At 42.2% G+C, this 14,250-nt stretch overlaps 1 protein-coding gene across 11 annotated transcripts in view; it reads right to left on the bottom strand.

Moving 5' to 3' along the window:
• Positions 1 to 14,250, bottom strand: part of srfbp1 (serum response factor binding protein 1) — a 233,650-nt gene that overhangs the window by 75,598 nt on the left and 143,802 nt on the right. For 10 of the 11 annotated variants that reach the window (XM_069893689.1, XM_069893760.1, XM_069893755.1 and 7 more), the window contains one exon: positions 631 to 702. The exons of the other annotated variant lie outside the window; for it this stretch is intronic. In XM_069893689.1, coding sequence (XP_069749790.1) covers positions 631 to 702 — 72 coding nt within the window. The remainder of the gene's footprint in view (positions 1 to 630; positions 703 to 14,250) is intronic. 11 annotated transcript variants of the gene reach the window in all.

Here is a 14,250-nt window from a genome sequence, read left to right on the forward strand (position 1 = left end):
AGATCTAAATCAGGTATTAAATAAAATCACAAAAAGCAACATACCAAAAAATCCAGAGATCTTTCTTCTAAGTAATATAAGAAGTAAAGAATTAAGCCTCAAACTGGATGAAGCGCAAAAAAGATTTATTATGATAGCCTTAGTTGTAGCAAAAAAATGTACAATGTCAACTTGGAAATCAGAAGAGAACCTGAGAGTACAGCAATGGTACATGGAAATGAATAAATGTATTCCATTGGAAAAAATAACATAATTTTTTTTAAAAGTCACATTATTTGAACATATTTGGGAACCATACATGGAACACAACAGAAAAGGCTTGCCTCAGACCTCCACCCCCTAAAATGATAGAATGAGAAGAAGATGAAATGAACTGACCCAGTGTGTAAAAGTAGATGACACAATTTTTTTGTTTATTTTCATTGTGTGATGACATTGTTTAATAGGTTTATTGTATTGTACATGTTGAATGTTTAAGGGGTTTGGAGGGGGGTGGGAGGGAGGAAGAGAAGGGAGGGGGGGAAAAGGTGAGAAAAGAACACTGTATATTCAAGAGGGAAATGTTTGTGTGTATTTTGATTAATATGGTTCATAGTGTGAAAAATAAAATATTTTTAAAAAAAGTCTTACCCTTTTGCACACTTCTTCACAATTGAGCTCAGTCTGAAGTGCAGCTCTTGAAACAGAATCCGGTTTCAAATCCTATCCAAAAGAATAAAAACTTATTTCATCTTTGTCTACAACTGTGTAACATTCTTTACCACAAAACATTACTTCTAGAGAGGGAATAAAAGTGCACCATCACCTCTATCCTCAGGATCCTCTTCATTGTGACACTATTACCTGCAATTGTGCTCTTGCCCTTCTCCTTTTTACAGATGTATGAATGTGAGAGTTGACCATTTAGACTGATTGCAGAAGAACCCTTCTCACCTTATCAAATGTTACAAATAAACAAAACATTTCTTTGTGTAATTAGAGTCAAAGGATTGTATAACCCTGTCCATGCTGATCTTTGTACCCATCTATACCACTCCCACTCTGTATTTATGATCCAATTGTTATTTCTTATTTATCAGTGCAACATTTCCTACTTTATGATGGAAATAAAAACACGCACAATGGAGCCCCCAACAAACCTGGCAAATAGTGGGAGAGTGTACGTAGCCCTGAGGGAGGCGGGTGAAGGTATACTGGCGCCCCTTCCAGGTAAAGGCGAACTGATCCTGTGAGACTTCGTCTATAAGAATACTGAAGAAGGCGTTAGCGAGATCAATGACAGCATACCATGTTCCTGAGTTCCCAGTAGCAATGTTTTCAATAAGGGTAACAATGTCCAGAACTGCCGAAGCAAGTGGTGGGGCATGTTTACTTAAAAAACGATAATCAACTGTCATTCTCCAGGAGCCGTCCGGCTTCTGGACAGGCCAAACAGGGTTATTGAAGGGCGACGTTGCAGGCCTCACTACCCCTTCTTCTTTCAAAGCATCAATGGTGGCAGTAATCTCCTCCTGTCCTCCAGGGAGGCGATATTGCGGAATGCATACAGGTTTTGAGGGGGGTGGCACCACCACGGGATTCCACTTGGCCTGACCCACCACTAATCTTTTTGTAATAGTCCGAATTCCGAATGCAAACCCCCCTTGGCTAGTATTAAGGGCTGTACCGGCCAACATATTAATACCCAGGATACACTCGTCAGTGGCAGCTACCAATGCATGTAACCGTATGGGGGAAGGGCCATCACCCACCGTGGCACAGACTTTTATTTCCTTCGCCAGGGTGATCGCCCCTCCCATTCCTTCTATTTGAAATGTGGGTCCGTTCCAGAGGTCGGGGTTACCAGGAATCACTGAGTGCTCTGCACCGGTGTCAACCAAAGCCAAGTATTGGCAATCATTACCCCCACCCCAGTGAATTGTTAACGGTATGTAGGGCCGCGGATCCCCGTGTGTGTGCCGTGTCTCGATGGAATAGACACGGGAATCCTGCCCACACCTTCAGGTTTCAGAAGGGTTCGGGGGCTTCCAGGACCACATGCTATTGTTATCCTTAAGAGCCTGTTTAACCAATTGTTGTACCTCATCACGGGTGACTGGGGCAGGAGAAGCTGACTCGATAGAAGCAGCGGTGGGAGCAGAAGGCACAGCTGGGCCGGGAGGACCCAGCAGCTGGGGATGATGTTCCCCTGCCTTCCTCTTATAAAGGGCATACAGGACTGCAGTAGTTTCCCATCAATATCACTTTTAGGTACGCCTAACTTTAACAAAGTTAGAAAAAGGTCTTTTCTGGTCAGTCCGTTATTAACAGCAGCCCCTCTCCTTTCATCCTGTCTGTCTGCTTTAACCTGGGTTGTACGTGAGTGGATTTTACCTCCCAACTCCAGTTCTTGGAGTCCAGATAGGGCATGCACCGCCTCAGACACGAGGTGCCCAATTAGCGGACTAGTTACGGACAGGACCAGTCCCCGTATAGTAGGTTGGGCTGAACGAACCAATCAGGTATGCATTCCAGCTGTGAATAATTCTTCATCGGGGCTCCCCCCATGCATCCACAGCCTCAGGCGCCCCGCATACAAAGCAGAGGCCACGGCCTGTTGGCGAATCACTGCTATACCCTCCTCTGGTGTGCCCCAATGGTTCTGCAAATGCAAATCCTAATCTACTGGTGACGGATACACCCGTAACAGGGCTTCTCCTAGAGTAGTCTACATCTCTCCTTCTGCCACGTAATTCAGCAGTGACTCAAATATCAGTAGTTAATGATCCTAACCCCAACAATTCCTCAGGGGTCAGATATATGCTACCTCCCCCTAGCTCCCAAACCCGCAGAAGCCAGGCCGCCAAAGTTTCTCCTGTCTTTTGCCTAAAACGATCTCCAATAGCGGCCAGCTCTTTTATAGTGAAGTCACGTATTGTTGTTGACTGTTCCCGACCCCTGTTCCCACTCTGGCACATAGGGCCCTCTACCCAATGGACGGGAGGCTGCTGAGACCATCCCGTTGAGGGGGTAGCCCACTGAGCATAAGCAGGGGTTTGAGAGCCTTCCCCTGGGTCCGCTTGGGAGATCGGGGCACCTGTCCCTTCAGTTTCTACACTTACATCATCCCCCCTTTTGTCTTTATCTGCTTGGAAAGTCCGCTGCCTTACGGGGCGGGCTTGAACAGCGGAGGGAGAGGGGAGTATGCCAGGCACATGCCGTGGGGTATCTGCATTATTACCATATCATCATACCAGATATTGAGCAAGACAGGTTGTGACCAATACGTCATTTTCAGAGTGTCGTATTTGACAACTGCTTTCCCTGGGCCTCACAGTGGAATTCCATTTCAAAGTGTATCTTCAGATAAATCCCCATGGCTGAGTTTAATTACATCTGCTAATTCTGAAAGTAAGGTGACCTGAGTATGGACCCAGTGTTGTCAGTTTCACATAAGCAAGGAAGCATCTGAGCACATGGTTTTAACCCTCCATTACAAGCCCCCAACAAACCTGTGGCTCCAGTTTCTCGTGTGAATTTGAATGTATCTAACACAGTAAAACCATCTGAATTGAATTCAGAATATTGAACATTCTTAAGATACGCACACATCAAGATGATAAAAAGATTTATCTGACAAAGTAGTTAATGGATATATCCCAGAACCATAAAATAAAGGAAGAAAATTGTAACCATCCAGCAACTTCCATTGCAGGCCACAGAATGAGAGTGGTTGTGGATTGAAGAAGCAAATTGTGAGCAGTGTATTATCTATTTTAAAAAGGGCAATCAAGTTAATTATATACCAGTCAGCTTATAATTTGTGGTAAGAACATTTTAGCCTATAGTTAAGTGTAAAAGGACCTGGCATGGATTTCAAAAAGGATGATCATACTGAACAAACTTCAGAATTCTTTGAAGGAGAAAAATAATGGGTTGATAGCAAAGATGCAGAAAAAACTCATTTCTATTGAGTTCAAGAAAGATCGTCCCATGAGGGAGGATAGGGTATATCTTCAAATGACCAACCAATTCACTTCCCAATCACATGCCATTTCAACTGATATACTCTTTAGAAGAAAGGCTGATCATTGGAACTTTATCCATCGTGATGACTCCATCACTAATTGATTATGATAGCCAGTTAGGTCTTGATCTCAGGCCATGACCGACTCAATGGTCAGCAATATTAGAGAATGCAAAATTTAGTGGGAGAAAGGAAAAATATATAGTCAATAAAAAATGATCTTATGGCTGTGGAAGCAGTATTTTGGCTAGCTTCAAAAATAATATTCCACTTCAAATGAAACTTGCTTTCTGATGGAAATCAGTAGATATACTGCTGTTCACAATGAAAACAACAAAATAACGAAATGCCGATTACTTGTCTCTCTTAGTCACTGATCTCAATTCCTCAGATATCCCAACCCTGTTCTCCAAACCTGCATAGTCCCAAGACAAACCATTTTGTGTTTAGTTTACCCTACTTTAAGAACGTACAGTACCCTCCATAATGTTTGGGACAAAGAGACAGTTTTTTTCCCGCTTATTTGCATCTGTGCTCCAGTTTTAAATTTGTAATCAAACAAATCCATCCGTCATACGGGATCTATAACCTATTCCCATCAGGAAAGAAGTGCAAGAGCATCAAAATCAGGACTGCCAGGTGAGGAAATAGATTCTTCCCTCAGGTTGTAAGAATGATGAATGGTATCCTGTAACCTTGGGTCTCCTATATATTAAACAAATACTTTATTCTGAGATATTTATACATTTTTATTTTCTATTATTTAGTCACATATAGATGTGATTATTATGTGCATCATGCTCTGGTTATATATGTACTGTCAGATGATACTAAACTAAACTATCTCAGAATTTCCAATTTCCAGAACAATCCCCATAACCTTAGGTTCCTTAACGCCTAGAAAATCATCGATCTGTGTTTTGAAATTAACATAACCAGGCCACTACAGGCTCTGGACTGCATAATTCCAGAGCTACCCTACCCTCTAAGAGAAGTAATTTTTCCTTATCACAGTTCTTATTGCTACTGTTCATGAAATTATTCTCTCCAAATCCACGTAATCCGCTGGGAAAACATCCTCCCTGCACCGAGACTGCCAAGCTCTATAATATTTTTGTAACATATGTCAAGATCTCTTTTCACTTTTCTGAACTCGAGAATAGAGACCCAGTTCACTTACGCTCCTCATACAGTCAGTCTATCATTCTCAGAATTAGTCTTGCATATAACCATTGTTTTCCATTTATGGCCCATGCATCCTTTCATAGACATGATAGCTAGACTTGCACACATTTTTGCAAGGGCTGTCTCAAAGCCCTGTTCAGCTGCAATAAGATTTCTTTACTCCTGCTTTCAAATTGCCTTAGAAAGAGAATTGAGTACACCCTCCTGTTGATCACCTGCTGCACTTTTGCCTTCAACCACATGCAGAACCACATTTAGTTCCATTATGAAATCAACATCAGGTAAATTTTACCATTTAACAAATATAGGTACTCAGCTTTTTTGTTAAGTCACTGTGGAGGACATTTCAAACTTTTCTAGTTTAATTATTAACACTTTATCAATTTTAATGTGACAGATGGAGACAAGGATAGGATTCTCATAAGATGTTCCTCTCCCTTTCAAGTTGGAAAGGAAGAGCGGGGTGGACGGCTTTTCAGAATCCCGGAAAAGAACCTAAGCAAGAAAAAAAGAGATTTTTCAAGTTGAGAAAATCTGGCCACTTCAATGATCTGAAAGCCTAGCTGAGAAAGGGGGTGGTTGGTAACAAGTCCAAGCTGTAAGGGGGACAGAAAAGGGTAGCTACCAAAAAGACAAAGGAAACAGAGGAACTTCCTTCACCTCGGTGAGCACTGTAATTGCTTTATTGCTGAAATGTGCACGCACACGCGACATAACTCTGGTCTCTCTACAGAACAATGGGAAATGTCTGCAGTTGAGCGGCACCAGATGCTCCTGCCAAAAAGATGAGAGCCAGCAGTTCAGCGGCAAAAGCTCTTCCTGCTAATGAGACCAAGGCACTAGGAGTTCTGAAGACCAATGCAAGGACTCAGAAACTAATAAAGATGGTAAAAGACATCCAGCAGAAGATAAGAGATCTGCTGGTCCCTCCGGGATCACCTGTGGATACTGTAATAAAAGAAACGGGAGATGATGAGTATGCAGTTACTTTTAGCAGCAATCTGTATGGCTGGTTGCAAGGAAATCGACCATATGGGGGTCCTTGTAAGATTCCATTAATACAAACCTGGTGAGACGCTTTAGCTAATGGAGATGGGGACCCTAAATGGGTTTGGTTATATGATGGGATTCTTTGAGAAATGGATGGAGGAGGCAAAAAGACACCAACCCCTAAAACAAAAGAAAGTGGAAAAGACACCGGAGAAGGTTGCCCCCTCACACGGCACCACCAGTTGATCTGCCAGCCTATCCAAGTCCCCCACATCCTGCTCCTGCGAATCCCCAGATATTCCAAATGGTATCAGCTAAAAGACAGGATCATAGTCCTGACAACAGACCTGATGGAACGATGGATGGACTAATAGAGATGGTTACTACCTGGCGGCAGAACCCAGGTGCAGAACAGCAGGTGCACATAAGGAGCGCTAGGGAAGGTCAACAGGAACCAGAGGGAGGAGTGGGAGCAGGAGCCTCTGCAGAAGATAAGTCCAGACCACCTATGAGGATCCCGAGCAGAGAAGCCTCTCCTGACTCTTCCTCCTCTCAGGTAATTCATCAAACGCAAAAAACTATGATTGGAGATGTCCCCATTTTAAAACCATGGACTCCAGCTGAGGCTAGGGCTATGGTAACAGAAGCACCTAGCCCCATAAAATGGCCAGCCGCTTTTCTAAATTGGTAAGTGCAAACATGCAAAATTTATAATCCCTTCCCGGGCGATCTACAAATTATTTTAAAATGTGCATACGGCTGCTCTTGGCCGGCGACTCAAGTTACAGTGCTGGTTCTACCTGGGGAGAATGGTGATTGGTGCACTGATAACACACTCTTGCACACTGGTTGCAACACAGTGGAGAGGAAGCCATTATGAGAGCGGCCCAGCGCCAAGGAGACTGAGGGGAAGTTACCCTATGCATGCTGCAAAAAACAGAGGGGCCTTTTGAGTTTGTAGCAAGAACACCTGGGAGGAATATGCTGGGGTCCCATTGGAGGAGAACGGCCTGCTGGCCATCCAAATCCTTCTCAATTGTATGGTTCCCCGACAAGCCCAGTCTTTAAAATCCAAAATCTAAATTGGCAGACCATGACCTGGTTTCAAATAGTTACCCACACTGATAAATATGAATAGTGAAGGACTTTTCATGGGGCCCCAAGAAGCACCCAAATCACCGAAAATGCAGTTTTACAGGCAGAACCGGAATACAGAAACTGGCAAAAGAAATAACAGGGACTACAAAAAAATAAATCCCAGGATATATGCCACAAGTGCAGAAAGAAAGGACACTGGGCTAGGGAATGCAGGAGTAACCTCCCTTGGGAACTTCCCCGGACTTCGAGTTTTAGAGAAAAGGAGGGTCCCTTTTTTGCCTATAATCAACCACTCCCCATGGAATAGGGATGCCCAGGAGGCATGGCGGTACAAGGGGCAGTTATATTACTTTCCCAAGACTCTGAAGAACAACCTATGGAGATACTCATTTACGAGTCTTGGTAGATACTGGTGCCACTCTGACCTCAGGTTGTGGAAGCCTTTGCCCTACCTCGAGGCACTTCAGCGCAAGCAGCCAAACCTTTTGCTTTGATGACAGCCTGCATACTGGTGAAAGGAAAGTCAGCCAACATATACACAAACTCTACTATGCCTTCGAGGTAGCATATGTTTTCAGACAGATATAGATGAACAGGGGTTTCATTACCTCATCTGGGAAACCCATCAAACACTCCCAGTTAGTGCTGAATTTACTTCAGGCTGTAAGCATCCAACTCAGATAGCCATCATTAAGTGCAAGGAGCACTCAAAGGCAGATGATGCAGTTTCCCATGAGAACAAACTAGCAGATAAGATTGCTAAACGTGTTGCTACCGCTCAAGACCTGATGCTCCAAGCTCTTTGTACCCCCCTGCAGACCCCTGTCCCCACGGTGGCCCCTGAAGAACTACCACAAGCACAGCAGAATGCCAGCCCGCAAGAGAAATGCAGCTAGGAGCACACACACTGTTCCCAAAAAGATGATTTTCTGTTTCACCCAGATGGGCATGTGGTATGTCCTAGAAGCCTGTTTTTGCCCCTGTGCCACCTGGTTCATGCACAGACCCACATGGGCAAAGGAGGGATGCAACATGCAGCAATGGTAATGTTCCCAGGATAACACCAATCATTCAAAAGATTGTGCTATCTTGCTCTGTGTGCCAGCAGCACAACCTGGGGAAGAGGGAGGAAATAATACCCAGATATGGAGTTCCCATGGTGATAAATAGTGACAGGGCCACCCATTTCATGGCGAAGATAGCAAAGGATTTGCAGGCCATGGGGTTCCAATAGAAGTTGCAAATTCCCTACCAACCTGAATTGTCAGGAATGGAGGAGAGACTAAATGGCAAACTCAAAAACATCCAAGATATGTCAGGATAATAACTTGCCCTGGCCGGAGGCCCTTCCTATAATACTATATGCATTATGAAACAGGAAAAACCGGGCTACGGGACTAATGGGCTCTAACGGGATGCCCAATGACCACAGGAATTAGGCCTGCAGTGTGCAGAGAAAAGTTGGCCCTGATTTGGCTTATGCCAAATGTGAGAAAATGAGATAGGCTCACATCCCTCTGAAAGACTCCCCTTCGCATGTGCTCTGCCCTGAAGAAAAAGTATATGTAAAAAGAGTGAGAGTTTTTGTTTCTCTCTCTCTCTTCTAGGTGGGACCATACACTGCACTGCTAACCACCCGAACAGCCTTCAAAGTGGACGGGAAGGATGACTGGGTCAACGCAGTGAGGTGTAAACAGCACCACCCACTAGAAACGGAGTCAAATTAATTCCCCTTTTATGATCGCCACCCATGGGCATCAAAATAAAACTAAAAATACTGTTTGGACTCCTGTCAATGAATATGATGTTATCCTCTCCTTTAAAGAGTAATCTGTTCAGGGGGCATTCTACCAATGCATCAAGGACTTCATGGAAATCAAACTGCATGTTACCCATTAAAACAGAGAGTTGAGGTCTTGTTCGTAGCCACCCCAGGATGGAATCCTAAAGCCTTGTATAGTACTGACACTTTGGATGCCCCTTGTCAGGGGAGCACAGGCAGATTTGTGTGAGGGGTAGTAGAACTCATATATATCAAGCAACAGGAGTCCCCTTGCCTCGATTGTACCGAGTCTGTCCCCTTGCAGGAACCATGGCTGACTGCTCAGGCACACAAAGCTACTGCTATTGCTTCACTGGCCAGGGGTGGGGTAGGTGGGGGCCAAGATTCCCTTCAATGTGTCCTGTGCCATGACTCTTTGCACACATCGACAATAATAGTATAAAATATAACTGGGTTGGTTGTAGCTGCACTGCACTGCAGTACATCAATGTCGATGAGGGACCACAAAGAATCTGTGGGGAGTGCAATGGCAAATATCACCATTGACCCCTTGACATACCGTTATAATATGTCCTTCGAACCTTTTAGGGGAATGATTAATTGGCATAAAAAGCAAATGATGGGAATCAGGAAAACTAGGGTTAAATGTTACCAGGCTAAGGAAGGGTTTGTTTTCCTTCTTAACGGGACCTATACCACCGCAATGCCAAATCTACCAACTCTGTTTGCGGTGGGTGCAATTGGACCAGTTAAAATTCCATGCCCTCAGAAGACTTATGTTAGATGAAGGCTTGTGGCCTGAACTACAAGCCAAGAATTTTGCTATGGGATCCGGAGTTCTCTCAAGGTTCTCTGAAGGTTCAGCGGGAGTCATAGCAGGGGGGAAAAAAAATCAGAATTAACTTATTTGCTGACTGACTTTGTTAGGAACTAGCACCATAGAAGGATTAGAGGCCATAAATAAAGAATTAGCAGAGTTGCGTTTATATTGATCTGTGAGATCAATCATTTATCCCAATGTTCATCTTGCTGTCCAATAACCAATTCTCAATCCATACATCAGAGTGTTAACCCCAATTGTGTGTGATCCATCTTTGTTGAACAATCATTTATCCCAATGCTCATCTTGCTGTCCAATAACCAATTCTCAATCCATACATCAGTGTGTTAACCCCAATTGTGTGTGATCCATCTTTGCTGAACAATCATTTATCCCAATCATTTATCCCAATGCTCATCTTGCTGTCCAATAACCAATTCTCAATCCATACATCAGTGTGTTAACCCCAATTGTGTGTGATCCATCTTTGCTGAACAATCATTTATCCCAATGCTCATCCTGCTGTCCAATAACCAATTCTCAATCCATACATCAGTGTGTTAACCCCAATTGTGTGTGATCCATCTTTGTTGAACAATCATTTATCTCAATGCTCATCTTGCTGGCCAATAACCAATTCTCAATCCATACATCAATGTGTTAACCCCAATTATGTGTGATCCATCTTTGTTGATCAATCTCTTCTGGGACAGTAGAATACTTTACAAAAATCCATGTATATTACATCCATTGTTTACTTTTAACCATTTTATTGGTCACAGCCTCAGTAAATTGGTCAAACATATTTTCCCCTTCTTAAATCCAGATTAGCTTTGTTCAATCCTCTTATTTCTGTCAGGGTGAAATATTATTTTCGATACCAGTAAGTACCACTGACATGACGGTATTACAGATTTGTCGTTCCCTCCCTTCTCTCTCCCTTCTTTTGCATATTCCGTATTTTTCTCTCCATCCTTTTGTAAACAGTGATCACACATTTGCTACTATCCCATCCACAGGAATCTGCAGAACTTTGGAAGATTTTAATCAGAACATTCATTAACTCCTATAGTAACCACTTTCAGAAATATGGCACCAACTTTTCTACCGTGATTTTAGCTAATGTCTAGCTCCTCATTCTTGCATCCTTAATTCTCAATTATATCTGGCAAATTTGATACATTTTCTTCCATGAAGACAGATGCAAAGTAATTCCTATTTCTTATTATAAATTCTAGTATCCTTTTTGCATGTTTATTAGAAGCTCTCACCATGAACGTGTTTCACAACAGTGCACTCTCAGCAATTTTTTTGGTCCTTTGCCGAGTTCAAAAATGTTCCATTCTATTAGGCATAGGGTTACATTGAAATCCTCTTTTTTAAAATGTACCCTGCCAGGCATGTACAAATCACTTTTTCTGTTGGATATTTGTGCCTTAAAAAATTTATATGAGAAACTTATTTTTAAGTGCTGACCACTATTTGTACATCTAGTAATTTATTTTCATAATCCATCACAAACAACTACCTTCATAAATTGCTTTGTTTAGAGTAAATAACAAGCTTAATGTAGTATAACTGTGAGATGGCACAGTTCGTGCAGTGGTGAGTGCAACGCCTTTACAGCACCTGGGTTCAAATCCCACAGACTGAAAGGAGTTTGCACGTTCTCCCCATGCCTGCATGCATTTTTTCTGGGGGGCTCCGATTTCCTCCTACCCTTCAAAAAACGCAATGGGGTGTAGGTTAATGGGGAGTAAATTGGGTGGCACGGCCATGTAGAGCAGAATTGGCCTGTTACAGTGCTGTATGGGTAAATTAAAAATTAAATAGAACCACATCACTTTTAAACTGTCAAGTTCTATCATATTATGAGCATTCTTCCTCAAAACACATCAAATTTTTGTTGGACAAAATGAGAGGCACAAAAAAAATTTCCTGAGTCGTTTCCTCATCGTACTAATCTGGAGAAGCATCTTAAATGCTTTCTTTGACTTCATCCTGCTCTTTATTATAGAAGATTTTAAAGAATGTCCCATAATTATCCCAATAGCCATTACATTACCTGAGATACATTAAAGTTTCATTTCTTGATACCTGCTGCACCAAATATCACAACTATTTTCTAGAGGACAACAGACACCTATTGCCCTTGGTCTTTTGCTATTTCTTCTCGACCCAGTTTAATCATGGTTCTACATCAGGGGTGTCAAACTCAAATTCACAGAGGGCCAAAATTAAAAACTTGGACGAAGTCGTGGGCCAAACTAAATATTTAGTGAAAATTTTCAACAACATCTGCATGTTTTCTCTTCTTTCAACATATGTAATGTTAAACTTTTTCTTATTAAAATAAATGTTTAATAATAGTTTTGGTTAAACTCTTTCCAGAAGAAGCATTAACAAATGAGAAATAAAGTATTCAATAAATAATATTTCTCTCTAGCCTTTAAGCTCCTTTTAAATGTATTTTTTTTCACAAGCTAACAAGTCAAAAAAATAACTTGCTTCAATGAAAATGCAATCTTTCAACTATGAACAGTCCAAAGTTAACCAAAGAAAATATTAATCCAAGCTTAGCTTGCTACACTGTGATTTACTCTGATGCACCTGGGTCTAAACCAGATACTTGGCATCTCTTCTTAGATGCAAGTTCATCAGACTCTGGGGTCAGAGTTTGCCTCCCACCTGTCTTGAAAGGTCCTGTTTTCTGTCTTTCGTTTGGCCATTTTTCGTAAGGGGTTTATTACATGTGAGTTGGGCGACAGGTCGCAGATGCAAATGAAAGTAAAGAGAGGAGGTGGGGGCGATTAGCGGGCTGACAGGCCGGCGCCAACGCATTTGCAAAGCATTCTGGGATTTGTAGTATTAGCTGTGCATGTGCTATACTGGCGGGGCGGCCAGCTCTAATACATATTTGATATGATCTTGCGGGCCAAATATAATTATATCACGGGCCAAATTTGGCCTGCGGGCCTGAGTTTGACATGTGTGTTCTTCATCATGATGATGGCAAGCCAAGGCTATTTCTCATCACGACACTGATCCTCTCCCTTATTCATAGTGCAACACTATTTCCTTATTAATGCCCGTTCTTTCAAAATACTGAATACACTAGAATACTTACGGGAGTTTGCAACTTTAATCACCATGCAATTATGTTCTTAATTACATCAATTCACTTCTATTTGTGCAAATAACTAATTTACTTTGCTGCAAATGATGGATGCATTCTCTTTGATGTCTGATATTGTTTTGGCTTTTTTTGCTTACTATAATTTCATTCCTCTTCCCAACTTGATTCTCTCCTTCTTGAAATCACGGTCAAATAGTTTCCACCCATCCCACCCTCAGCCACCAATCTGTTAAACTCTCTGTTATTTATGGAAAAAGCATATTGGTTCCAGCTCTAATGAGGTTCATCTTGCCTGCTTGGTATGGATTCCAATGCCTCAATTCTGAAACCATCCCTGCTCCAATGTCCTCCATCATTTTGAGAGCTTCCAGTTTTCTGGACTCAACCAGTTCATCTCCACTCCTTCAGCAGAAGACCTAATGGTCCTCTGACTCTTTTATGAAGAAAGCATAACAAGTTTCCCTCTACTAACAACTCACACATAGAATTACTTTTGTTTCTTCTAGATCTTTAGTATATCCATGTCAAATCATATTGACCCAAGCTATGCCTGAGTCTTTATAGGTATGCAAAACAGTCCTAATCACATCCTTTCTTTCAACTCTTTTCCTGGATTTGTGTGTCTGTTTGAGGGGATAGGCATTCATTACCCTCCTGCTGATATTTCTTTCCACTTGGCTTAATTTCATTTCTTCCATTTCCTCCAGTTGTTTATGCTCTGACAATAAAACAGCAGTGCCTGAGATACCCTCTTATTTCCTTAACCAATTTCCCTCTTTGAGGCACTAATTTGCTGTAAAAAAAAATGCAACTGTTGCTTTCTGAGAGATACCCCTTCTGAGACACATCTAGTTCCCACACCTCTGCTTTCACGTTGTTCTTCCCAGTCAGAACAGGTCTGCTGGTCCTCATCTTCTGTCAGAAGCCCATGTGTTCTGCTCACATTTCTGACACCTTCAACAACATTCTGTGAGAATTATCCAAAATGCTGTTTCAGAAAAATGTAATAATCAGTGTTAACAATGACTGTACAGAGATGAGATGTGAGAGAAGAAAGGGGGTGTCTGCTAGAATACAAAGGAAGGTCAGTTCCTGCAAGAGATTGCAGGCAAGGCCAACTTGATATATTAAAAAAAACTGCGAAAGAACGGGAACATGTGACAAAGCATCATACCAAATAAGGATAAGAATAAATAAGAGTTGGGGTCGCAAAAATCATGGGAATGGGAGAA

Source organism: Narcine bancroftii, chromosome 1 (genome assembly GCF_036971445.1).
Source record: "Narcine bancroftii isolate sNarBan1 chromosome 1, sNarBan1.hap1, whole genome shotgun sequence".
In the NCBI taxonomy this organism is placed as follows: domain Eukaryota; kingdom Metazoa; phylum Chordata; class Chondrichthyes; order Torpediniformes; family Narcinidae; genus Narcine; species Narcine bancroftii.